This window comes from Alligator sinensis, unplaced genomic scaffold (assembly GCF_000455745.1).
Source record: "Alligator sinensis unplaced genomic scaffold, ASM45574v1 scaffold1296_1, whole genome shotgun sequence".
NCBI lineage: Eukaryota > Metazoa > Chordata > Crocodylia > Alligatoridae > Alligator > Alligator sinensis.
Genome location: NW_005842865.1, coordinates 127,655 through 155,147, shown reverse-complemented (window position 1 = coordinate 155,147; position 27,493 = coordinate 127,655). Strand labels below are relative to the sequence as shown.

Genomic DNA, 27,493 nt, shown 5'->3' with positions numbered 1-27,493 from the left:
AGGTCGTGCACTCCCCTACTCTGTCATGAGTTATAGGATGCATAATTATCACTATTCAAGTTATGGCAATAAATGTCTCGCTGGGCACATTAGAAACAAGCTAAGGCTCCTCCAGTTTAGATGTACTGAGTTGGGGACAAATGAGCAAATTAGAGTCAGCTAACATGAGGGGGCTGTGATTTCTCATGAAATCATGGGGTTTCTGTGCAACCAACCAACGTATTTGTCAGGAGAAGCAAACCATGGATCATCTCCCGAGATGCCCTGTAGCGCTGCAGTGTACCCCACAAGATCTGGCAACACCAACACCAGAAGCAGTGGCCTGTGCAGGATATTGGGAACAGATCATACAGAAAGGTTGGATTGGAGACGCAGCTGCGAAGAAGAATAGGGGACTGGACTTACCATTGGGGAAGCTGGTGTGTGTGCTGACTGTTTGGGGCCCATGCTTACCCCCACAGCAAGGGAAAGCTAGTCTGGCACACCTTACTGTAAGTGAAACAGGGCAAAGTGAGCATAGTTTAGCTTTCACCTATTGCAGGGAAGTGGTGAGCGCACAGACCGTCACCGGAGAGCAGCTGAAATGCGGTTTGTGCTTGCCCTCTAGCTTACTGGAATGTGTTTTTTGTCCATGTCCTGAGCTGTATTCTGGTGCCTAGAAATAATTTTGAATTTACAAATGACTCAATTTTTAATCGGATGTTCTTTTAATTATTCACTAGTCTAAAATGTTTGCTATTGCTGTTATATATTTGAGTAGAGGTAGTGTTCATGATGCACAAGTAGTGCAGCATAATAAATTCCGAGGGCCTTCAGCAATAACTCAAAAGGCATTTTGTATTCATATTTAAAAAGGTACTTTTTTCTAACCCTAATGGATAGATTTGGAACAGAAATATAGCCAAGCAGAGTTGAAAATAATAGTAATAATAAAAATAATCCGCAGCCATATTTTTTTTCTGTCTCCTTTCTTGCCAAATTGATAAATCTTATATTGTACTAATGTTACTTGTGGTGCTATGTCATTATCTTGATTTCACCCTTCTTTCATCTCCTTTTGCCATGACTCCTGTAGCTCCCTGCTCTGTGGTTATACTACTTCCCAGCCCTCCTGATTACAGCATGTGCAGAATGCAACTGTTTGCATATAATGAATAATCATGACCATTATCCCAGGGCTGTGGCCCAAAGGGTGTATGTAATCTCTAACTGTATAAAACCAATTAGTATCATACTGCACAGTATACAAGTCAGGAGTTTGTTCTTCCTGTGTTCACTGCCGTTGAGCATACAGCTGGAATGCTGTTTCCAGTCCTGATGCCCTTACTTAAAAAGAAAGAAAAATTAGACATGGCTCAAAGAATAGCTGCAAGAACAATGCTTGGAGGCTTGGAAATTGGTAGCCAGAGATTTGTTTAACCTATCAAAATGCTAAGAGGTCATGGCCTGTAAGTATTTTACACTGAAAGGAGATTTGATATCAGGGGCTCTTTTTATTTTAGGAGACCAACCATAACTAGATCTAATGGCTAGAAGCTGATGTTAGATACTAACTCGCAGTGGAAGTCTTGTACGATGCAGAAGATCATCAGATTAGATCAGTGGTTCTCAAATTATTTTTTTTTTTTTGGCGGACCACTTGAAAATTGCTAAGGGTCTTGGCGGACCACTTACTTTCTGTCGTCAGAAAAAATAAATCAAGTGCAGGGCCACGTACTGATATTCTCAGTTGTTCCGCACCCAAATTTCTGCGGACCACCTGAATGGAGCTTGTGGACCGCAGTTTGAGAACCTCTGGATTAGATTATCGTCAAGGTGCAATTCTTCTGGCACTTTTGGAACCAAGTAATTGGGTTGAATACTTATGCACTGGATCTTTCTGCATTATTCTAGATAACCAAGATCATATTTAAGTATTATTACTGAATGGCAAGTTGTTCTTTAGGAGGTCATTTATATCCATAGAGCTGAGGATTCTAATGCAATATTTCACTTTTTCCCCCCTATCTAGGGAACAGTAACTGAGGAGAAGTCAAAGGCAACCCACCATGTTTATCCTAGTCCTACCTCACTGGATGATGGTAAATCCTATTTCAGAATTTATTTTTCTTCTTTTGTAAATAAAGGATTGTGTAACTAATGTGTTGGATGCTGTGCAGAACTGTTAGGTACGCTCAGCTTAATACTGACATGCATTGAAAAGCAGTACCTTTTTAAGATTGGATTTGAAACGTTATGTAATCTTGGATGGTTCTGCCTCCAACAAAATGTAATGGGTGCATCTGATGCATTAGAGCTGGTAATGTGGTTTTGGAAAGCCTTCAAAAATGCATGCATTGAATTAACCCTTCAGCGGTTTGATGAAAGTTTTAGTGATAGTAGTAAGTGTGGAGCATGTGGTTGTGGTGTACAAGGCAGCTCACATTCCCTGCCCCAAAGAATTTGTAATCTGGAGAAAATGCGAAACAAATCAAGATGTGGGGATAACTAGAAATTTCCTTTGGATAGAAAGATGGGTGGATTGTGCAAGCAGGGCTTAAAACTGAGTGCATCAAGTTCATTGTCTTCCAGTGACATTGCCCCAAGTCAAAGTAGCAGATCCAGCTCTTGAAAAGTTGTGGATTTCAAGCTGTGAACTAGGGGATTGGGGCTAAAATAGCTCCACACTGAAAATTTCCTTCTGTGTACAAAAGTTTCATTAAAAGCCAACTTGTGACTGAACTAATAATATACGATTAGGCATGAAAGTCCATCCCCCCACCATGTCCTAATGAGAAAGAACTAGATGAGGTAAACAGCACAGATGACACAAGTGAGAATTAAAATCCCTTTCTGTGCTAGAAGAGCAGTAGCATCCTTGCTGCTTAGCGTGTGTGTCTGCATTGCTGAAATTGTTAGCAATAAAAGCAGTAAAAGTCAGTGAAGTCAGTGAGTTCAATAAATCAAGACCATATTGGGGTTCTTGATATGGTGCTCTTTATATGAAGTCATAGATTATATTGCAATTTACCATGCTTGTTGTACAACAGCGAATTATTAAAGATGCTCAGCCTATTAAATAAAGACTGTACAAAAATAGCTTCAGTGACATTTACTGTCTGGTTTTAATTTGTTGTTCAGAGCCTGAATTTGGGATGCAGCGAGCTGCAATGAAAGCTGGATGAAGCTTTGACATTTGAATGCCGCTAGATGGCAGCATTTACTTCCACGTAGGCTGGAGCATGCTTGTATTTATCCCCCGGTGTCTCTTGTGAGAAGTGCAAAATGCCTCCATCTCTAATGCACTGGTTCTCACCCTCGTTAGACTCGAGGCACCCCTTGAAAAACGCCAGCTCTTAGTTTTCACTTTTTCTGACTACAGAAAAATAATAGAACAATTCTTCTGTTGCAAACAACTCAGGAAGACTTCAACATGGCAGAACTATTTTTGATCCTCTGGATTCCTATTTGAAATCTCTGTGCTTATCTTGTGAATCGTGTTTCCACACACAACAGTGCTGAAGTTGCCTGGGACCCTTGAAAGGATCTCAAGGCACCCACAGTGCCTCAGCCCCCTGATTTGAGAATCACTGTTCCAGTGGTTATATATGACTTCACTGTCTCTGTATTTAAGAGTTTCTTTCTACTCTAGTAAGTTTGGTCCAAGCTACCTCTCTGGTTAGTGAACTTGCATTAGACTGAGAGCTAAAGAGAGCTCGACTGAAATGCAGCCATGAACTCAAATGAGGTTGTGATGTAGTTCACGCTGCAGATCTGCCCTGTGTTGTTACACTTTGGGCAGAGTTGTCCAGACTCTGTACAACATTTTCAAATTCTCTCTCCTACTCCTCCTTTCCCATTGCCACAGAGAAAAATTGTATTTAGACCCCTTTAGTAATATCTGATACTACTCAAAAAACCCCAATGTTTTATAGCATTGGTCTTCTATCAGCCTGCATAGAAGCTGCACTGACACTCTTGTTGCAACCCAAACAAAGTCGTACTGTGTTCTTACTGGTATGGCCAGCATCTCACTGCCACCTGCCATTGCAGGTGTCCTAGTCCTAGCTCTGTGAGCAGCCAGGAAGGAAACGCACTGGATTCCTAGTTTCACTAGGCTAGCATTGTCTTGGAAATTCTGCAAGTCAGCCTGCCTTTCTCTCTACGCAATCATCCTTCATCTGACTGAAAGAGTGGCCTTCAGATTAGTATTCAGTACCAATCTTGAAAGGGTGGTGCCTGTGGAAAGCTGCTGGATGTAAATTGTAGTAAGAGGAAATAATTAGTGACTGGATAGTCAACACTGAGGACACGCAGAGAGGCGGTAGATATTTGTCAATTGACAAGGAAAAAATGGGAAAGGGTTGGGCCCTTCAGTTTAGCAGTAGCCACAACAAATCTGTTTATCCTCATGGACTGGAGCATCTGTCTCCTTGGCACACTGCACTGCTGCCATCATATGGCAAGAGATCTTTTCTGTGGGATTTCAGGTTCCCAGCCCAAGGAAGGCTCAAACTGGCAGCAGGCAAAGAGGGATGGCCAGCCACATTAGGAGATGGGCTGAGAGAGAGTGTAGACAGGCCAGAGCGTTAACTCATTTTCATTGCACTTCCCATCATCTTAAAACTGTTCCTTTTTGGGCACAGTGCCCTCATGTGGCCACTCACAAGCCCTCAAATAGTGACCAGTCCCTAGAATGCTAATCTCATAAGGATTAATTTTATGTCTGCAGAGTTGAAGTGTGTATGTATAGGTATAGCTGTTGATGGAGATTTAGCCTATGGCTACCCTAGGATCAGAGAATCATAGGGTTGGAGGGGACCTCAGGGGTAGTCTGGTCTAGCCCCTTGAACGGATGCAGGAATGCTGCTCCTAGATCAGTAATTCTCAACCAGGGTGCTCCATACCCTGGTGTGCTTTGAGATCCTTTCAGGGGTGCTGCAGGATGCCATGCAGTGTTAGCATTGTTAGGTGTGCAAATGTGATTCACAAGATAAACCCAATCATTTCAAATAAGAACCCATAGGGTTAAGAAAAAGTTCTGACCTGCTGTGATCTTTCTAGGTTCTTTGCAATAGAACATTTACTATATTATTTTTTCATAGTAAAAAATGAGTGAAAACTGAGCTAGCACTTTCAAGAGATGCCTTGAGTCTAAAAAGGTTGAGTTCATCCACTGTCCGAGTTCATCCCTGCCCAGTCTTATTCAACTTCTTCAGAACCTCTGAGGAAGGAGATTTCACAACGTCCCTGGAAAGTATTCCACTGCCTCCCTGTCCTAAGAGCAAGGAAGTTCTTCCTGAGAGCTAATCTTAATCTGCTTTATTGCAATTAGACGCTGCCACTTTGTCCTCTGCAGTAAAGGGGAAGAGATTGTTCTCCCTTTTCCTTATGGCAGCTTTTCAGATCTTTTGAAGACTTTTATCATGCCCTTTAATTGCCATTTCCTCCAAGTGTAGGGAGTGCTTTTACCAGTGTAATACTGATGTAGCGTACTAGCAAAACAAGTCTATAAAATACATTTTGCAAAAACACTTATTCTGGGAAACAGATCAGCAGTGGGTTTACATGAGACACTATGGGCCTGGAAGAACTGTAGTAGACTTCTTGTTAAAAACAAATAAACCCTGGGCTCTTCAGAAATTGGATTATAGCAAAATACTTTTATAAATGGTCTGGTTTTGCTTTCCTGTTTTGTTTTGTTTTTTTTTTTTTTTTTGTTGGGAATATGGATCTTATTTAGCTTGGTCTGGTGAGATGCAGAATCCGAAGGGAAATGGCTGCTGCTGTCTTGCTACTTTCCTGTAGCATGCTATAGCTGGATGAATTAAGGAAATGAATCTTCAGAGAGCTGCAGCTTCCCTACCTTATCTGACATTTGGCAGAGGCAACTGAAATAAACCCTGCTCTGTGTGATTATGGAAGAGGAATTTACTGTGTGAGGCTGCTCGCAACCTAAAACTGACTTTTTCCCTCCCCTTGTTGCAGATGAATGGTTGAGACCTGTGATGAAAAAGGATAAGCAAGTGCTGGTACACTGGGGCTTTTACCCAGACAGGTAATGAAAAGGGGTCAAAGGGGAGAAATGTGCTAAGTCTCAGTTTGATATTGCAGATGATTTAAGTTATCATCTACTACAGAGTTACTGTTCCTCTAGATTATCAAGTCTTATTTCTCCTGGTATCGACCCACCTTCTGCTTTGCAGCGGTGATGAACTTCATCATCACGATTTCCAGAACAAACGAGTGATACCTAACTCTGGCTGATTGCCATACTGCCGTTTTCTATCCTCACAGAATATGGCCATCGCTTCAGGCCTGTTTGTTCCATGTAAAAAGTTGAAGCCCTCTTCTTTTTTTCCTCTCCAACCTTTTATGCTCCATCTGTCTAAATGATCGGGTTTTATTTTTTTTTTTATGGTTTCTGCAGCAGACTAGAATTAGAAACAAGCTCAGTATTGGTCTCACTGCTGCCTAGTACCAAAGAAATAATACTACCATTCTTACCGTATCCAGAAACTTTGTGTATTTCTGCTAAAAATGTCTTTAAGACACAAATCTACAGTGACATAGCCGCTTACGTCAATACAGAGAGGTCATGACAAGTTTAGTAGAGCTGAGAATTGAACCTAAATCCCCTGAGCCTCATTGCCTTTTTGTAAATTCTTATACTTAACGCCAGAAGGGTCTTATCTTCCTGAAAGGCATTCAGTCTTCATTTGAAGACCTCGGGAGATGGGGAGAGTCTAATGCTTTTTTTGGCAGTTTTGTTCTTATGGATAATTACTCACTGAAAAGCACAGCTGATAATGGAGTTCCAGCTTTATGATCCTTATTACTCTGCTGGGGTGTGTAAGAGGCAGAACACAACTATGTTTTCAAGTCCTTTTTGGTGTTTATTGTGTATGAAAATACCCCCAACCCTCTGCCCCCTACTTCTATAAACCAAACCGATTGGATCTAGAAGTTATTGAGAATAAATATGGAACCTTCCAACGTTGGTTTTTAAAGGCACTGTTTAGAGTTCAAATGCAGTCTGAGATCACTTGCAGTCAGGTTTATGAACCGACTGCGTTCATATACCAAGCAGGACTTAGGCAGGCCAAATAAAAGCAAGGAAAAGCCTTGGCTGGGATGATGTAGTTGGGGCTGGTCCTGCTTGGAGCAGGGGGTTGGACTAGATGTGACCTCCTGAGGTCCCTTCCAGTCCTAATTTTCTATGATTCTATAAAAATACTACAGCCTGCTGATTATCAAGCCTGGAACAAAGCACATGATGCAGCAACAGAGCAAAGAGCAAGTGGCCTGTTTATTTATAGCCTTATCATCATCTTCAGGTTTTGTGGGATGTCATACTGGTAGGTGAAACAGATAAATAATGGTTAGATGGGTTCCACAGCAGGAGAAGCACTAGGAGTTCAGAGGTCTGAATTCAAACTAATGAGAGAAGGAGGTACTTTAATAAACTTGTATATCGGCATAGGAGGTAGCTACTCAGAAATTCCCCGCAGACCACTGAAATCTGAAGCTGCTAGGAAATGTATGCAGTGAGCTTGTGTACGTCTCTGAATGTAAATAATACATTGGCATACTGCATGGGGCTGCTTGTTGTCTTTACCAATTGCATTTCCTTGGATTATTCCTCTAAGGGAAGTGAGCAAATGTTCCTGTTGTTAATGTGGTATTCATTTGTGATGCTTCAGTCCTGGGGGTCTGCTTTGAACATGCTCTGATTGCTCAGTAAATGCTCTTGTCTATGACTCTCTCTCTCTCTTTTTTTTTTTTTTGAATGAATTAACACAGGAGCAATTCATTTTTCTTTTCTGACTTCTCTTTTAGCTATGACACTTGGGTGCATGCTAGTGATATAGATGCTGAAATTGAAGATCCTCCAATTCCAGAAAAACCATGGAAGGTGAGAAGGGTTTTTTTGTAGGGGGTGGAGGGGAAAAGACATTTCAAACTTCATGGTAAGTGACATCATCAGGTGGTATTGGAGGTGGGGAAGACTGAGGGGAATGCTCCCTGTGGGTATGAGTAAAAATATGGAAAATGTCAAAAGCAGTGGTTCTAGGATCATAGTTAGCACATCTGAAAACTTTGGGGCTGAAAGTAAGCAGCAGTGTGAAATATATAATGTGGTTTTTAGAGGAGCACACAATGTGGCCCTTATCCGAAATACAACTCCTGCATTTGTTTAGGCTTCCTTTCAAGTCCCTGATGCTACAGGAATTTCATTTCCCACAAGTGAACTTCAGCCTCCTCTGGGCTGCAGCTTGGCAGCTGGTTATTTGGGCACGGCTTTATTATATTGAGCTTTGGGGCAGACGTGAAAAGTGCAATAACGTGATGAAATTTCAGGAGGAATTGAGACAGGCTGTATCGCAGTGTGGTCTCCTTAGAACAGTAGGGCTAATGCACTTTCAATTGGGCCTGGGTGCGATTGGTCTCTAGGCCCTACTGTCATGTAAATGTCCACTAATTGCACTCCTGCCAAAAGTTCCTGGGTCTCTTTGCTGCTCCTAGTGATGAATACCTTGTCTGTGTATAAGCTGATGGGCTGTCCCACCATCTATCTATATCTATGGCAGGCTCTTTTTCAGGCCCTTGCCTCCGTGCATAACTTGGTTAAGCACACAGTAAGACAAAACAACACTGCTCCTGTGACCAGAGCAGACCACAGGCCTTTCCTCTTGTTCTTCTCTGCCCTGGAAATAAGGCATGCATCTTCTGTCAGCCCCTGCTCAGTGCTGTGCTAATGGCAGGCAGCCATTAACCTGTTCCTGTCTTATACCATGACAAGCTGAAACAAGACAGTAGTGCCCAACCTTTTTGCCCTGTAGGCCTCATTAGCAATGCCAGGTCTGTCCATGGGACAAATCCAGCTGGTAGGTTCAACCTGGCATGCAGGGACGGTGTGGTAGGCATCCAATCTAGCTGCAGGGAGTAGCTTGGCCCTGGTCCGGATGTGCTGGTGGAGGGGTAGGGGTGGGAAGGAGCAACCGTATCTAGCTGTGCAAGGGAGGGCCCGGGCCTGAACTGCCTGTACAGCAGTAGTCTGGCCCAGCTGGACCAGGGCTGGATCTGACTGCAGAACTTCCACCACCCCCCTACCACCTTATTTCCTAGCCCGGGGGGATCCCTGTGAGCTGGATGCCATGGCTCCACTGGACAGATTTGAGCACCTCTGGTATAAGATGTCTGAAAATCCAGCAGCATAACTTCCTTAGCAGCCTCTTGGGGCATTTGTTTAGTACTGAGAGGGGAAGTGTGTGATGCCTCTTGAGTCACCAACACCGGTTTCTGTAGTTCCAAGGGCATTCAGTGTAGGTGGAGGCATAGCCTGATTTTGATTGAAATAACCTGTTAGTCATTTTGGGCTGAGGTGGACAAAATCAAGTGAGGGCTGCCCTTGTTTCTCCCCTCTCCCAATTTCCTGTGCTCACTCTAGCGTGTGAAGGTGTTGGATTGGTAGGGGGGGAGGAAGGAATTGGCTCCGTTCTGATGTAGATGCCAGTTTCTGCAAGCTCCACTGAGCACGCAATGCAGAGCTTCTGTTTCTTGGAGGGACCAGGCTGCCAAAAGCCTTAGGAAATTGTGGCAGATCTGCGAATATAATATTGAGGCTGTATTACCCTTGAACATGTGTACGAAAAGCAATTACCATTTATGAATCGCTCTATGCGTCAGTATCTTTTTGTTTAGTAGTCTCACTTAAACTGGAACTCTGACCATAACCGATGCTATTAGCTATGAAAATCAAGTCAACACTGCTTGGTCTGTTGAATTTGTAAGGGTCTGAAACAACAATGGCAGCCTTGTTTAGGTCTTTTATGTGGTTGGAGGTCGGATTGTGGAACAGTGTTTTCTGATTTATTTCATTGAAAGAGAGTAACATGAGGAAACGATTCTAACAAACAAGTAATAAAGATTGCTTTGTTCAGTTATTGAACGACTCATCAATTTATGATTAGTAAAATGAAATGCTTTCTGTTTTTGTTATCCATTGGCTGAGGACTTTAAGTAGGCAGATCAGGTTGAAGAAGGCTTTTTAATTTTTTCTTTGATAGATTGGAGGAGGAATTAATTTTATAATAACTCTTTTGAACACTTCACATTTTTTCAGTATAAAAAGCTAAGTTCAAGAGCCCATCTTGACTATTAAAAGCCTATTTAGAGATGTCTCTCTTATGAATCAGTATTTGTTCAAGGATTTCTAGAGGATCTTCTATACTTAGCTTAAAAATTTGCATGAGTTTATTCTGCTACCTTCCTTCCTGCTTGTGGCAGAGGATCTTGGTCATCTTCCACACTTCTGGAAGCCTGGACCAGGGTGAAAGTAGTACTTCTTTGAAGTAAGATGAAAGCAAGGATAGCGTATTGGGGATTTTGTTTGATAATTAAAGCCATTTTTTTTGCTTAAAAAGCCTTAGTTGACAAAAACAGGGGCACTCAAAAACATCTCAGCTGGAGTTACATCTGTAGTTTTTTGTTGTTCAACTCTCCAGACTTTCACATGTGGATGTCAGAGAGCTGCTGACATAGTTCAGAAGTAGGCAATAAGTGAATCTACATAACTGCAGTTGTCTGCCCAAAAATGCTGACGTTGCAAAGGGTTGGTCCATCTTTTCCCTTTCTAGCTTTTTCTCCTAAGAAATTTGAACCATTAGCCCTAGCCTCTTTATTTTCAAATTTCGATTTGTAACCAGAGTATCCCAGTAAGGTGCGATGACTGTCATCTAGGTTCCAGAGTGACTCATTCATATGGCAGTACAGTCCCAACAGCAAGACCATGGGATGTACTGATGCACACAATTTAGAACTGTGATTTTCAGTCTTTTTTCATTTGCGGCCCCCTTTGAAAATTTCAAATGGAGGTGCAGACCCATTGAATTGTAAGTGTAGGTATTCACATACTTTTGATTGATCATAGTCATCTTTCGCGAACCCCTTAGACATGGTCTGCGGACCCCCAAGGGTTTCGTGGACCACAGGCTGAAAACCACTGCAGCACCAGGCTTCAGTAACTGCATTGCATGTACTCCCTTTTCTCATTGCATTGCATGTACTCCCTTTCTTCTTTCTGAAATTAGTCATAGAAGTCTGTTCAAGTTCACAGCTGATGCAGAAATACTAGCATGAGTAGGATTCTTCTTCTGGATTGAGATTTGTTGGATTTACCTTTTTAGGTTCATACCAAATGGATTTTAGACACGGACGTATTTAACGAGTGGATGAATGAAGAGGATTATGAAGTGGATGAGAATAGGAAGCCAGTGAGCTTTCGGCAGCGAATCTCTATGAAGAATGAAGAGGTATGGGGTGTCCTTGCTGGCGGGTGACTTGTTGATTTAGCGGTTTTAATTATGTTCCTTACTGCTGTACAAATGAGAACTCTTAAAATTTTAGCTTCTAGTCTTTCAGGAACCAACAAGCAGATCTCATGTACACTTGACACACTTCTAGATCTTGGATGGGTTTGGTGGCTCCCTTTGTCATTGTAGGTCTTTTCTATTCAGAACATATTGGGTAGAGACTTTGCTTCCATACACAGTTCAAATTGGGTTAAACTGATTCAGAATCAGTCCAAGTACTAAATATTGACATTTCTCTGTACCTGCATGTGCTGAGCTTACTAACCTTCATTTGTCCCTCTGGATGTGGACAGACATACGCATAACCTGGGCTGAAATCTTACTGGCATCGGGACTGGACAGATGTGCAGTTACCTTAGGGCAAGTCTGTGCCTCATTCACTAAGCAATGGGAGAGGAGAGCAAGGAATAGCCCATTTACCTTTAAATAAACAGCTACCCTGGGATGGATGCAAGCAGATGCTGCAAACCTTTTAACTGTGATAACTTCACGCAGTCCAATGGAGAACAATTCCCTTCCCCCCCCCTACCCCCCCCCCCCAAATCAGGCCTAAACTGTTATAAGTCACACCAGTTTAAGTTTCTTCTGTCTGCTATTCCTTCAAACCTGGTGTGATCATGATTACACTGTTGTAAATGTTACCTCTGTCCGTTTCCTCAGTGTTGCGAGGAAGACCATGAAAATGCTATTTTTAGAACTAAGATTTCAGGGTAAAATCTGGCAGAAGACAGGACTTGGAGATTAACTGATTTAGAGAGGCATGAGCTTTCATAGCAACAGCTATGAAACACCTATTTTGTCAGATGCTTAGTTTAAATCTAACCTTGTGAATGGGCATAGTACATCAGATGAGTCGAAAGCTAGCATTCAAACCTTGCAAAGGTTCAGGAGTCCATTTGTCTGGCACATAACCATGCCAGCAGTTATAGGAGAATAGGAACGTCAAGCATTTCTCATGCTGAGAATGCAGGTACTCTGAAGCATAACCTAATGGTTGGTGTAATGCTGTTTAAAAGTGAAATGCTTTTAGCTCTTTGGAGGACATATGAGGAGAGGGTGACAGGCTGCTCAATTTCAGTGCTGCAGTAATTGGTACTGACTGACAACTTTGCTTCTCTACCAGCCTGTGCGTAGTCCTGAGAGGAGAGACAGAAAAGCAGCAGCAAGCACCAGGAAACGAAAGCATTCACCTTCCCCTCCTCCCACTCCAGTGGAATCAAGGAAAAAGACTGGAAAAAAAGGGTGAGTGTGTGGGGTCCACAACTGGGGACTGACTTGGCTCAGCAATCACCTCCCTCTTCTTCTCCCCAACTTTCAGCTGCTGTGTTAACATAACTCTCCTTTTGCAATAGGTTTACATGAATTTTTAATGCTGCACACTGAATACCTTCATTTGCAGGCTAGGCTTTCTCCTTGGTGAATAAAGGCAAGCCCAGTGCAGTCATTACTCTTAGCCTAATGAGCTCCATCATTGCAATGCTAGTATCATTAGCAGTCAAACTTACGGTTTGTGCAACTTTTTCTAATAAGGACCACTGTTCCTCATTGATTTGGTTACATTCCTACAAACCCATGGCAGGTGCTCTGAAGATTTGAACCTTGCTTACGTTGTTTTTCATTTCATTTGTAAATGTATTTGAGCTGAACCAATTGAAATGGGATTTAAAACTATTTAATAGTTTGAGGAGTTTGCAACTGTAATTGGAGGCTTAAATCCATTTACATTTTAATGCAAATTTTTAACACAGGCTAGCACTTGCTGATCTGTAAATGACTTGCCCTCTGCCTTGAGCTATAAATAAGTCCTGAAAATCATTTTTCCTCCAAGGAGAAGCTTTGCTATTGTATGATTCATGTTTCAGGTTTGTGAGGGCTTTCTAAATTTTATTAGGCAGGTGGGCCTTTTTTAAGCAAAAGTCTCATGGCACTGATGATTTAAGGAAATAAGAACCAAGGGTTTGAGCAGTAAAGAAAGGAAGTGATTTTTAGTTGATATTTGTGTTTAAACTTTGGTTGTGGCTTTTTGGTAGACCTGTTTTCATTTCAATGACTAATGAACATTTTGTACAAAAGTAGACCAGTTCAAAGCTTGGAAGCCCCCAGCATGTTCTTATGAGGAAACTAGATTGATATCCTAAGACAGATTTTAAAAAATCCTTTGCTGGTTGCCTCTAGACATTTTTATAAATTATTTTTTGGATTTGGCTCAGCAGGTTACTAATTGAGCAATAACATATTCTGCAAAATTTGGGGCCTTAATTGGAATTGAGAATGACAGGCATAGATGGGCTACTAACCTGTCTAATCTCACCAATATTAAGGACATCACCCCTGGTGTTTTAACACAGCATCTAAAATACAGCCATCTCCAGGTTGAAATGTAGGTGCTGTTTCAGTAGTGAAAAGCAGCCCTGCTCAAGAAAGGATTTGATGAAAACTACCTCTTTGAATATGCAGGAGATATTTAAATTGTATAGAGTGCAACATTTTGAGTTGCAGTTTGACCAGGATGCAGGAATTGCACCATAGTATAGCACGAGACTGTTACTTCTCTTCAAATGTATATTGCTATCTACAAATCATCAAGACCACTCCTACCACATCTGTTACCTTGAACATACCATCCTGACCCAACCCTGTTAACCTGGGAGAGCTGGTGGGATTGAAATGCATGGTAGGTACCCCTTCCAGCTGTTTATTTGTGTTCATTCTGTTTTAGACAAGCAGGTCTGTATGGGAAAAGGAGAGGTCAAAAAGAAGAGGATGAGCAAGAAGATCTTACCAAGGACATGGAAGACCCAACACCTGTACCCAACATAGAAGAAGTGGTACTTCCCAAAAATGGTATTGTTTGCATGCTACTAGTGACGCTGGGTTTTTGAATAGTCAGCCATTTACCGAACACTGTACAGTGTTTTCACTGCGTATTTTACCAAATTGTTTGAGAAGCTACTTCTGCAGTAGCCCGCTCTTGTGGGGTGTGTGCACATCTGCTACTGTTTCAGCAGGGTTTTGAAAGGTGGAAATGGTGAAACCGACCTTTAATTCCTTCTTTCTTTGAAATAAGTTTTATGGAAACTCCAGTGAAGACAAGAGCATGGTAGATTGAATATCTAAGACTTCATGTGTCCCACATAACTAAGTAAAATTATATATGGTATAGCTTTTTGAGAGGGAGCAAGGATCAGTTGCTCTTCTGCTCCTTCCTTCTCTTGGTGGGAGCAGCCTCACAAATGCAGCCCTCAATCCTCAGATTGGGGATCCTGGTTTGTGAGGTGTGTTAGGGGGCTTTGCTCTGCTGCTCCAGTCCCCTCCCAAACTAGTCCAGCAGCAGGGCCAAGCCCCCAGTCTGTTCCCCGAATTGGGCAGTCCCTGGTCTGGGGAAGAGGTGGGGAACACTGCCTTGCTGCTCCCCACTCCTCCCAGACCAGACTGGGAGGGGAGCATGCTGACACCTGCAAGATCTTTCTTCTGGACAGGGCAGGTCTCCTCCCGGGAGGGACTGAATGAATGCTTCTTGCTTCTACTGGGAGAAGCAACAGACATGATTCTCCTGGTAGGAATGTAATGCTTGTGCATGGCCTCAGTTAATGAGCTAGGGATAAAGCCAGTGTGTTCAGTTTCCTGATCTTTTGGTGTAACACTTGAGACCAATGCTTCTTAATACAGTAAACACTGGGTGAAGAACAAAACAAGCTCAGTACATATCCAGGCTGGACATAAGGAAGAATTTCTTCACTGTCTGAGCCCCCAGGGTCTGGAATAGCCTGCCACTCGAGGTGGTTCATGCACCTACATTGAACGCCTTCAAGAGAAATTTGGCTGCTCATCCTGCTGGGGTCCTATGACCCCAGCTGACTTCCTGCCCCTTGGGCAGGGGGCTGGACTCAATGATCTTCCGAGGTCCCTTCCAGCCCTAATGTCTATGAAATCTATGAAGTCTTTGCTCTGATACCTATCCTTGGGAGCAAAGCATTTGGGACATTTTATGGCAAGTTGCAGATAAGAATTCAGTAGTTGGTGATTTGGGGGGAGGGGGTAGCTGTGTAATTCTCCCTGCTCAGAACAAAGCGTAACCCGAGCACGTATAAGAATGAAATCTGTGGCAGTTCTTTGAAGCTGAGTCTTCCTCTAGACAAATAGATCTTTTGTCCTCTGAAACTGTGCAGATCTGACCTCTCACGAACTGTGAGCATATGGCCAGCAAAGCAAACTGTCATTCTGGTTTGATAGATGTGCAGGATCCAGCGTCATGAATCTAACTGCCACGCTAAGGGATGTCAGTTTGTTTATGCCGTCCGGCATTGAGAAGCTCTGGGGACAACTCTTTTTGGGAAATGTGTAAAGCAGAGGAAGCTTCTCCTTCACGCACTCTCTAGCTTATTCTGCGTTCTGCTGGTTCTGCTTCCAGAACAGGATCTCAGAGCAAGCTAAAGTACAGTCAAAGAGGAGGGTTTTCTTTTGCACAATTCTGGGCTTGTCCTTCAATTCCTGCCACCGTTCTCCTTTCCTCAACCACCATAAGTTGTTGTTGTAATATTTTTCTTAATAAATTCCAGTCAAATCTGAATCTCTCTTTTTCTAAATGTAAGTGTAGACTAGCAGTAAATATGGCTGATTCTAAAAATGGGTTGGATAATCTATGTAGCATAGGTAGGTCACTGTTTCTCAACCAGTGGGATGCAAAGGTTGTGTAGGTGGGACTTTAATATCCTTCAAAATTTCCAACTGAACATAAAAATAAACTTCTTGGAAAAAGTGGAGTTTTGTTTTTATCGTGGTGGGACCAAAGTTTTTTGACAAAATGGTTGGTGGGACGTAAGGTGCAAAAGGCTGAGAGAGGCATAGGTGATTTAAGACAGAAGAATAGTGAACACTGAAGGACGAGAGAGAATTACAGGCACTTCCCTGTTTTTGCAAGGGGTTTTTTCTCTGAATAGACAGCTGTACATTACTGTTATTGGTATGATACTGGACTAGAGAAACCACTGGTCTGTTTGTGTTCATGTTTCCTGCGGCTGTTTTAAATGGATTTATTTTCATGGTTTAAATCTGAAGTGTGGTAACTGGCTTGTTTTTGCAGTATGGGGCATGGAACATACTGGGCCATGGAATAGCTTTCTTGGTTTCAGTTTGAAAACACTACCCCTGTATGTCAGCTACATGCTTTAGCGGCAACTTGGGGAACCCAGTGTGGTAACACCATGGGATATTCTAGTGTTATGGGAGAGACTGGTGGGCTTATAGTGTATCTTGACTTGGGGGCACACTGGATTCTCAGTCTGGTTTACCTTTTATAGTGAACCCAAAGAAAGACAGTGAAAACACCCCGGTGAAAGGAGGAACAGTAGCAGACCTAGGTAAAAAAAAATGAATTTATTTTACATTACTTCTGTAATAGACCCATGTTTACAAGGTGCCAGAAAAGATGCTTACAGTTAAGATCATTGTAGTGCTACACTTCTTTACTCTGCCTGTTTCATTTCCATCTGTTGAGTCTCAGCTTCATGTTTAACTCCTATCACTCAAATCAGCAACAGGAAAAAAGATTCTTTTGCCTCTCTTGAGGCTGTTTTCTTTCAGGCATCCTGTGTGCTCTTAAGTGTGTCAGCCTTTCTTAGGCAAACCCTTTCTTTCTCTCTACTGGGAACCGGAGAAAATCATTGTGGAACATGGCTGGCTGGGCACTAGATATTAGAGACCTGAACAAGCTGCCTACAGCCTATTATGAAAGGGTGCATCCAGGGCAGTAGGCTAACCAGTAATTAATTATGAATCCCCAAGTGTTGAGAGACTGTAATTATCCTTTCCCTGTATTTCTGTTCCTATCCCCTTCTTTCTTTTGTGTGACTCATTATGTCCATAACGACGAGATTAGTTTTTGATGTACAGTCCATGCTCCTTTCTCCCTTCTCACCTCCTGTGCCCCAAACAAACACAATCCTGCCCAGTTAATTGATTGTATTAGAAAAGCGTAGTAATCCAGATGCATTTCCTGGCAGTGTTTCATGCTGTGCCTCTTACCTTGCAGATGAACAAGATGAAGAGACAGTGGCTGCAGGAGGAAAGGTAACAACTGTTCTGTCAGAAATTGGGTAGGGAATAACCTTCATCTGACCTTCAAGAATTCAAATAGCAATTGTTCTGAAGGGAATGGATGAAAGCATAATTTCAGCAAATTGATTAGAAACACAGACTTGCTGTGCACTCATTGCTCCAAGGTTATTGCCCACGTGCGCACCTCCCCTCCCTCCCCATCCCCCTTAGTAAGCAAAAGCTGAACTGCAGTACTGTCCCCTCTGTGAAAGAGCTAAGCCACCACAGTCCACCTTTCACTTTCCAGAGCGTAAGAGTAGGCATAGGGCAGTTAACCTTGGAGTAGCTGACAAAGCAGTAAGTCCCCACCCCTTTTAATTTGCTCTCATTTGTGTCGGGCAGAAGAATAAAACCATTCCTGGTGAAAGACTTTCTTCTGTCAACATGAAATAATTCCTTATCTAGGAAAAGAAAATTGAATCAGTATAGAAAGGTTACTGTGTATTTATAAAATGTGTGGTCAGCAACTGGGATCTGAGGAGACAGACAGCCTCAGCAGAGTTTCAGGGGGGAGCACAGAACCTGGGCTGTTCCTTTTCTTGTTTAGACGCAGCATCTCTGCACTTCTACTTAGGGCCACCTAGCCCAAATCTGCCTGTCTTAATACACATTAGCCCACCTCTAGACATTGTCATGGGTATCAGAGCAGAGGTTGTGCCTTCCTAACCTAGCCTTCCTCACAATTTGTCCACAATTTCCATGGGCACCCCAGGTAGGATGCTGGCTGTCTGCCAGCTGCAATACTACAATTTCTTGTACCAGCCTTCCTGTAATTGGAGCCAAGCACAGAGAGAAAGACAAGCCCCTCTTGAGCAGTGCCCTTTCAGGAATCAGTCTGCAACCTGCTTCTCTCCTGTGCATTGCACATAGCTGCCACAAGGTAATATAGATGGGAAGCAGTGGCTAGGAATAATAGCTCATGTGGCTCTGGGTAATTGAAGGCAACCATAAGGGTCAGCCTTAAAAAGCAGGGCAAGTATGCCCTGTGTCCTGTAGGACTCCTATTCAGAAATGTGGTGACTTACATCTTGGCAGTAAATAGCCTTGCTGTGAAGGAGCATTGACTGGTCACTGACTTTGTATACAAGCTCAGGGCCAGAGTCTCAAAGTTAGATGTGTGTGCTTGAAGATGGGCATGTTAGACACAGATGCCACGTAGATCTCTGCATGCTGCTAAGGGATGTTTGTAGTTGCACACCTAACTCTGGAAAATGCGACCTGTGACCTCTGTCCTTATGTGATTCCAGCTTTACTGAATTTCAGGTGCATATTTTATTTACATCAGATCAGGTGCGTACTTGGTTGTTGGAAGCATCGAAACCTGTTGTCCCATTTGAAATGGGGAGAGAAAAGAAAATCGCAGTACACTTGCAGCTTGCTCCTCTCTTCAGTAATCACCTTTGCTAGGAACTTGATTATCACTGTAATGATCAGATAATTAAGCACCTAAGCAGAGAGACATGAACTAAAACAGCCGGATTTAGTTCCAAACTAAATGCCAGTTTTAAACTCATAATCCAAGCTGGAGCAGACTTCTGATGAACAGACACCATGTATGTACACAAGGTAAAATACATGCCAGAAAAGCAGCAGTGCCCTCATGTTCTGCGTGTGTGGGTGTCTACCCTTTAAGTGAGCAACATCCTGGAGTCAGGAACAGTGTGTTTTGTGCAGCACTTATACTATATACTTTTTTTTTTTTATACTAAGCCATTGCCAGAGCAGTTTTTTTTTCCTGGGCAAATGTACTTCTCTGTGTTGGAGGGGGAAGGAATAGTTTTGTTTTTTAAAGGCCAGTGTTTGATCACTTTAACGCACGTTAATGCATTATGCAGACTGGAGCACGGACACTGTGAGCTGTTAGAGGATGAAGGCAGGGAAGCACTGAGTCTTCAGAACTGAATGAGGAAGGGCAGGACTGCCTCTCCCAGATAGGGTTGCATGGGTGCTAAGAGTTAGGCTTAGTTTCTATTCTGTCTTAATCCATGAATTAATTTGCCTGTGAAATCTGGCTGGACGACAGTTTTTCTGCTTCTAGCTGGTTCAGGCACATATCTGTTTAACACCCATACTCCATATGTGATCAGTCTTTCTTTACTTGGGATTATATAGGAAAAAATTCAATCAATTAAAGCTTTAAAAATGTTGAATAACCACCATTCCTACCCTCCACATCGTATTTAGGAACCCATATTGCCATATTCTTTAATCCTATTATGTTTTTACAACAAGAGCTGTTTCTTCCAACAGTTACCTTTTTTCAACCAATATCCATCAATTTTTCTTAAGCGCATTACTGCCAGTAGTTTCCCCAACAGTCCCTCAGCATGATACATCTTCTGGTATCCTTGATTCTTTTACGCCAGCACGTGGCATAGAGTCAGCAGTTGGTAGTATACTAGTTTAACAGCTTTTTGTAGCCAGAGGAAATGCATCTGTATTTCCCTGCCAGACTTAAGTGCTCCCCGACACAACTGATGAACAAATTGTTGCACCTTGATCCAGTGACTTGCAAGTCCAAATAAAGATGAAACCCTGAAGCAGCTCATGTTCTTTCCCCTCCATCCAGACCTGGAGGTTTATGGATGACCGTTTCTACTCCCAAAACCCTCATCCAGGAAGTCTGAGAGAGGAGAGGACCACACCTTATCAGGGCTGTCCAACTGGTGGTCTGTGGGCTGCATGTGACACAGGAGGGGCTCCTGTCCAAGTGCCATTTCTCTCCTGCTGCTGCCCACCAGGCTTTTCCCCCCTCATTCAGCTTCTGCTTCCTGCCCCAGTCCCTGAGGGTGGAGTGGGGCAGCCCACAGGACCCGTGTGTTGTGGTGCAGCAAAGGGCTGGGCAAGGAAGCATGAAGTGCCAGTGTTGCACAAATGCAAATTGTACATCTTGCTTTAGGTCAAACATGAAGGGCCCCGTTGTTCAGTGCTCCTAATTCCTGGCTAGAATTAAAAAATATATATTCTGAAGCACTGGACTTCTCTGTAACATTCTCCCCTAGAGTCTGGGACATCTGCCCTCACAGTAAGTAGATTTAGACCCTTGGAGCCCGTGTTGGTTGTTTGGTTTTTTTGTGAACAGTCACTCAAATATACTTGTTGGCATAAGGACATGAGAAGTACCACGCTGGGTCAGACCAGCGGTCCATCTCGCCCAGTATTCTGTCTCCGACAGTGGCAGAAATGGATGCTATAGACAGAAAGAGAGCATTGAACTGGGTATCTCTAGAGTGATCTATCCCCTATTCAGTACCCTCCCTGACAGCCGACATAGTAGGTTTAGCGATACCAGAGGAAACCTCTCTAACCATTCAGTTCAACAGCCGTTACTAGAGCTATCATCCTCAAATGTGTCCAGTCCCTTTTTGAACCTGGCTGTGCTGTCTGCTTCCATCACCTTCTGTGGCGGTGAATATTTTTATCTTGTTAGTTTTAAACCTGTCTCCTAATTTGTCTTGATAGTTTTAAACCATCTCCATTGCATGCTCCCTGTTTGTAGTATTCTGGGACTTGGTGAACAACGGTTCCCTGTTCACTTAGTCCACACCCAAGCCAAAGAGTTTTAGCCTTTTTCAGTCTGTCCTGGTCTGGCAACGGCTCCAGGCCCCTGATCATTTTGGTTTGCCTTTACATGGGTTGTTGATGCCTTATCGTCTGCAAGAAGGCCACATCATAGAATGTAGTATTTTCCAAGATGACTGTTTAAAGATGGAAATGTGGCTGAAGCTTGTAGGTTTTATTTTAACTGGAAAAGTCTTGTGCAGCCATTGGCTTTTGCCTCTCCTTGTCCTCAAGTGAAACCTGGAAAAAATCAGCCTTACCCTGCCTTGGCATCAGCAAACTTCAGCTCTGCTGCCTTGCTAGTGGTTTCCCTTCTCAGCCCCCCCTGCACTTCAACACCATCAGCGTGAGGGAGAAATCAGCGCAGCTGGGAGTCCAAGCACAGATTATCATCTGTATCTCTAAACATGTAACCTCTCTGAGCAGTCCTCCAGGTCTGCTTTGGGCATCATTCTGATGACCCAGCATGGAAGAGGAGGCAGGCACAGGCTGTTCTTGCATCTCATGATTCCTGCACTGCCCCTGGCGTTGTACCTTTATAGTGCTGTTCTAGGCACCAGGACCCTTCATTCCCTCTAGTGTCAACTTGTCCCTTAGCATGAGACACTGTGGGACTGAAGCTATTCAGGGTACTGGCTAAGCTATTTGTAGGTCAATATCTGGGCCTCTCTTGAAGCACATGTCATATTCTTCCAAGCACCATTACTTCCAGTCTTGCCTCTCCTGTTAACTGTGCTGACTTAGTACCCTTGTTAGAACTGCATCTGCATCAAACAAGGTCTCCAGTTCTCATCCTTTTTCCAGGGTACAGAAAAGTTCTCTTTTTCTCACCCCCAGTATCCAGCCTGGGTATCACAGCGGGAGTCGGAGGGGCAATACGTAGAAGAGCACTCTGAATTTCTGACAGGATTGGTGGGGGTATCTACATGAGATGCTAAATGTGCATTAGACTAATTTTACTTCATATTAGCCCATCATGCAAAAAGTGTGCAGAAAAACCAGTTCATCTGCACTAATGCGCAGTAGCATGGATTATGGTGCATTAAGTTAGTACCTGTTATTACTGGTACTAAACTTAATGCACGGTAATTATGGCACATTAATGAACGTGTAGATGCACCCAGTGTGTGCTAAAATAAGAGTTAATTATTTTGCTTCTGGGTAGGTGCTAATCCATGTTCTTTGGATGCATTTCTCTTCCTGGGGCTGTTCTGCCCCTTCTCTCTCCTCCCCACCATCTCCAGACTCCTCAGAGAGTTCAGACAGGATTTGGGCCATACCATGGTAGCTCCAGCTTGGGTACAGCAGTTCTGGTACTCTGAGCTGATGAGCCTCTCAACGGACCACGCTAGTGCATCTTTCTCTGACGTGTCCCCAGACCAGTGTCACACATTGCACTGGAAGCTGATGTTGTTCACTTGACATTCTGGATGGTGGCTAGATGGCCCATCTGGAGACGGACATCTTCATCAGTGTGTAGGATGCCCACTTGCAAAACAGTCTCTTTTCCTGGTCTCTGGGCAGCCCACTACCTCCTACTGCCATTCTTTTTCAGTTCCAGCCATCCTGGACCCATCTGTCTGTGCTTGAAAAAAGTTCTCTCTTTTTGGATGTATTAAAGTGCGCTTAGCAGCTCTTTCCACAAATAACCTGCTTTTTCAGAGTCCCACTGTGTTGATTAAGGCAGTGGAGTTATGGGGACTCGGCAGAGGTTCCTGGGCTGTTAGAGGGTTGTCTGACCATTTTGAAGTTTAAGGAGGGCATGGGACAGCCCCAGGCCATCTTAACGCCTCGTTAAGGTAAAAGGCTTGTTGGCAGAGAACACAACAGTGCAATTGTGGCTTGCTCACTTGCTGCTGTTCAGACACATTGCGTCTCCATCAGTGTTTAGTCGAATGCATGAGCAGTTCAGCCAGAACTGGAGAGTAAATTCGCTGTGCCAGGCACCAGTGCCCTCATGCATGCTGACCATGCTACCTGCCTTCAGGTGCCACTGGCAGCACAGCAGGTTTACTGTGTAGCCTGTCTCTCATTCTTCTTTTTCTGTGAACGTTTTCCCCCAACCAACCTGTGTGTTCACTACACATGTGAGCATTGTACCCTAAATATCAGCTGCAAAGCCTACTTTCTACTGTTGTTAGATTATGCTTCCTAGCTCATTAGGTCAAGGGAAAATGATCCTCTGAAAACTAAGGGAACATGAACACTATGGAAAGCTCTGCTGTGAATTTAGATCAACTTGTTCATTAAGGCTTTTCCAGTTGATCAGTGAAGTTATTCTTCTGATAATGGCAGAAGCCATTGTTTTGGACTAATGTAACCATGTGGTAGTTCAGTGCCACTTTACCTGCTTGCTTCCCACTTCTTTTAGTTGATATATTTTTATTGTTTCTCTTTCCTGTGATGCAGGAAGATGAAGATCCTAATAAAGGTGATCAGAGCCGATCGATTGATGCAGGTGAAGACAACGTAACCGAGCAGACAAATCACATCATTATTCCAAGCTATGCATCCTGGTTTGACTACAATTGGTAAGAAGGGAACTTAAGGGCTGGGAGGGGATCCAGAAATACAGTGCTCATTTGTTTGCCTTCTCTTATAGGATCTGGATTGCAGTTCTGCTCACATTACAAACTAATTTGATTTCTGCTTGGGTCTAGCCATATTGGACATAATTTGAAAGCATGTCTTAATACAATTAGATGCTCTTTGTGCTGAAGCAGGCTTTCAACTGTGGTTGTAGTTTAGGATTGCAAGGAACAAGCTTGCACAGTGCTCTCTTCCACATGCCGGTCTCAGGAATTCTGGCGTAGGATATGGACATACAAACAGCATCCCACAGGACAAGGGAAGAGGGGCTTTACTGCTTGTCACCTGCTCTTCAGCAGTCGTGTGCAGGTTCCCTGCCCTGCAGTAAGGGGAAGCTCATCCACAGAGCCAGGTGACGGTAAATTAACTGCCATGTACTGTGCATCCAAGCAGTTACTGCAGAGCAGCTGATTCAGGGTAAAGCCCTGATCCCTTTTACCTTTTGGCAAAGTCGTTTCTGCAACTGTAACCCTAAATTCATTGTCACAAACTGCTTTTTTCACAGTTCTTCCTCTTGCTCCAGCCTCACCTCACTTCCCCCTGCCCTCACCTCTGTCTTGGCTGCTTTTATATTTTGGAAGTTTAGATGGTTTGCCATCATGAATTCCTAATACTGGCTCTGAGTGTAGAATCATAGAGAAGTAGGGCTGGAAGGGACCTTCATAGGCTTTTTAGTCTATTATTAGTTTATTATCCCTGAATAACTCTGAGACCCAAGCTGGGGCACTTGTATGTTTAGGAAGTGCATATATGTTATCACTAGGAGAAAGGAAACAAGAATGGCTTGATCTGCAATTGATTGTCACTGTTCTCTGAAGGCCCAGCCTTTAACATAATCACTTCCCCGAAAAGCATCCTTTTTGAAACCTAGAGACATTTGCCTGAAGAGGCCATTGCTTGCCCCTGTTCACTGCCTCAGGGTAAGATGCTCATATTGTGCCTGTAGCTGTAGACATGAGCAGCTTGACTCTCTATTCTCATTATCCACTCTTGACATTTTGTTTCCAGATGTCTAACAGGGGTGTGCAAAGCAGGCTCTATTTGATTCAGATACGAATTCAGGCTGAATCAGGGACAGTGATTTGATTAATTGATTTGGATCACTGTGCCTGTTTCAATTTGGCCGAATCCGTATCTGAAGATTCAATGCTGATTCAGAAAAACAGTGATTTGGACATAGACACAGCTTTAAAAGTTTTTTCTACATACCTTGAGGTACCAGCATGGCTTGTGATCACTGCGATGCTGGGGCGGATGGAGCGTCCAACAGGAGTGGGGGGGACACCCATGTGTGCTCGGCAGCAGACCTGGAAGTGGGCCAGAAGCACTTCTGGTCTGCAGGGGCCCCCCTGTGTTGCCCCAGCTTGACGATCAGCCATGGGGGGGGGCCCCCGGGTGCCCCCCCAGACCTAGGAGGTACAAGTTGCCAAGCCAGAGGGGCTACGGGGTCCCCCACGTGCTCCCCGGTGGACCTGGAAGTGGATTGGAAGTGCTTCTGGTCCACTTCCAGGTCCACTGCCAAGCGCACTGGGGAGCACCCCCCACACTCCTGTGGGACACTCCATGCTCCCCAGCATCGCAGCATTCATGAGCCTCCTGCTACCTAGAGGTATGTAGAAAAAACATTTAAAGCTGTCTTTGTCCGAATCTTTCCAAATCTGTCCGAATCAATTTGGAGAGTTCAGATTCGATTCAGAGAGATTAAAGGGTCTCCTGATTCGATTCGGATTCAAAGATTTGGCCACCGAATTGGGCCAAATCTCTGCCGAATTGAATCGGGAACCGAAGCTTTGCACAGCCCTAATGTCTAATACTTGTTCAGATTATGGGAAAAGTGACCTTATTTAGCGGGTAGCTTTGTTTTCCTTATAGGACATATTTTAGTTTTTTTGAAGGAAGGATGGATGGATGATTTCATCATTGGGGCATTGAACCCACTCTGTCAAACTGTGTGACCCCAAGCAGGTTCCTTCGAGTAGGTCTGCAGTAAGCAGGTTGTCCTCAAGCCTGTGTCTGCCCAGTTGTCCAGGCTATACATTCCTGTACTTCGCCCCTGGCAGCATTCACCCTGGGCCTTGAAGCTTTGCTGAGCTTCCAGTTATGAGTCTCCACTGCCATTGCCCCCTAATCTACTCTTTCCATAGGATCTGGTCGAGAAGTGCAATATTGGATGGTTTCATAAATGCTGGTTACAGGGGACAGTGTAGATAAGGAACAGGCAACTCCTATGACTTAAGCTGGTAGAGGATTACCTCAAGGTTGTTGGTTTTTTTGCTTGTTTGTGCAAACATATTTTTAACTTCTTGTATTTTACAAACAGTTTCCTGTTTGTAAAATGAGGATAAAATAGTACTTTCCAATTTCAGAGGGGGATTGAGGAGAAATAGCTAAATACAATACAAGCCCTGTTTTCCGGCATGAGTGGGGAATGGGGGGTGCTGATAATCTAAGAATGCCGGTTACCTGAGGCACAGGGGTTTCCGGCAGGTTAGTAAAATGCCAGATAACAGGGCTTTTACTGTACTCAGGAACCCATGAGACATTTTGTATAACAGTACCACCCAGAGGCCTCTTTTGGGAACAAAGGCCCAGTAGACTGAGGCGTCTCAGCAAAACCCTGCTAATTCAGGCAGGTTGCTCCCTGGTAAGAGGATTCCAGATCAGTCTGTTTATAGCAGCAAGAGTAATAATCCTAATGGTGTTTTGCAGGGCACTAAATCAGTTTGTGCAATCTGGTTTTCAGAAGCTGTATGCCATTTCCAAAGATACATGCCCGTGGCTCACTAGATCACTTGAGTCTACCGCGGCATTTAACAAACAAGCTTTAGCACGTCCGTGGCAGGGGAGGTCTGATATTTGTAAGGTAACAAGCCAACGTTTGTTTGATTTGGGTGGATTTTTATGCTGCCCTTTCCAACAAAGGCTCAGGACAGCTTACAGTAAAGGGACAGAATAACTTAAAAGAAGAGAATGAAGAAAAGAACCAAACAACTTAAAAGGGAACTGGAGCATTAGCGTAAAACAAGCCCCCTCAACAATACCCCTGCCCAGCTTTGTTTGCAGAATGACTTCTGAAAGATGTCCAGGCTGGGTCGCTGGTGGCCTCCAGAGCTGAGAAGTGACTGCTGAGAACGATCTCCGTGCATTTTCACCTTGTGGACTTGGTGCATTAATGGTCCTTACATGAAGTTGCCCTTGGTCAACCTTGGGCATCGTCATGGGGCATAAGGAAGAATGCAGTCTCTTAGTTATTTAGGGCCCAAAGCAAGAAGAAAAGCCCATTTTGCTTTGGACTCTTGATGCGTTCAGTTGTTGATTGTAGGTCTAGCTGATGGATTTGGGGCTGAAAAACCTATTTTGGCAGAATGTTTTCCTGGAGCAATCACTCATTGAGCTTTAACAGTCACTGGGAACTCTTAACAGGGATTCCTCTTGGGGTTTGATGTCCTTTCTGAAATATTGGCTGCCACATGTGAAACTATCCCTTGCCCCGATTTCACTCAGTAGTATCACTCCATGATAATCCTACGCTGCCACTGCACTGGGACATATTCCACCAACTAATAGCTTGGCTCCCCTCAAGATGCCCAGTACGGTCCACCCTTTCAAAATCCTTTGACTCTTTCTTACCAACTCGATGACATGAAGAATGGTCAGCGCAATCAATCAGTCGGCACATCATCTCTGACCCTACAGTCAGGCGACCAGGATTTAATTGGCCACACGGTTATAAGGCACTTCTCAACCTTTTTCGAACTGGAGACTGCCTCAGACCTGTACCAATGGGGCCTTTGCAATGACAACAAGTACCCGTTTGGACAAGTTAAACTGTGTCCCATATTGTTGACTCGTGCCCATTTATGATGCTACCTGGTGGCCCTCAGCCTCTTCGT

At 43.7% G+C, this 27,493-nt stretch overlaps 1 protein-coding gene across 1 annotated transcript in view; it reads left to right on the top strand.

The window, feature by feature from the left end:
• Positions 1-27,493, top strand: part of SMARCC1 (SWI/SNF related, matrix associated, actin dependent regulator of chromatin subfamily c member 1) — a gene marked incomplete at its 5' end in the record, with an annotated part of 138,659 nt that overhangs the window by 31,446 nt on the left and 79,720 nt on the right. The window contains 9 exons of the mRNA XM_006035676.3: positions 2,012-2,081; positions 5,968-6,037; positions 7,819-7,894; positions 11,169-11,294; positions 12,478-12,596; positions 14,074-14,198; positions 16,655-16,714; positions 17,386-17,423; positions 23,421-23,542. Of these exons, the coding sequence (XP_006035738.2) occupies positions 2,012-2,081; positions 5,968-6,037; positions 7,819-7,894; positions 11,169-11,294; positions 12,478-12,596; positions 14,074-14,198; positions 16,655-16,714; positions 17,386-17,423; positions 23,421-23,542 (806 nt within the window). The remainder of the gene's footprint in view (positions 1-2,011; positions 2,082-5,967; positions 6,038-7,818; positions 7,895-11,168; positions 11,295-12,477; positions 12,597-14,073; positions 14,199-16,654; positions 16,715-17,385; positions 17,424-23,420; positions 23,543-27,493) is intronic.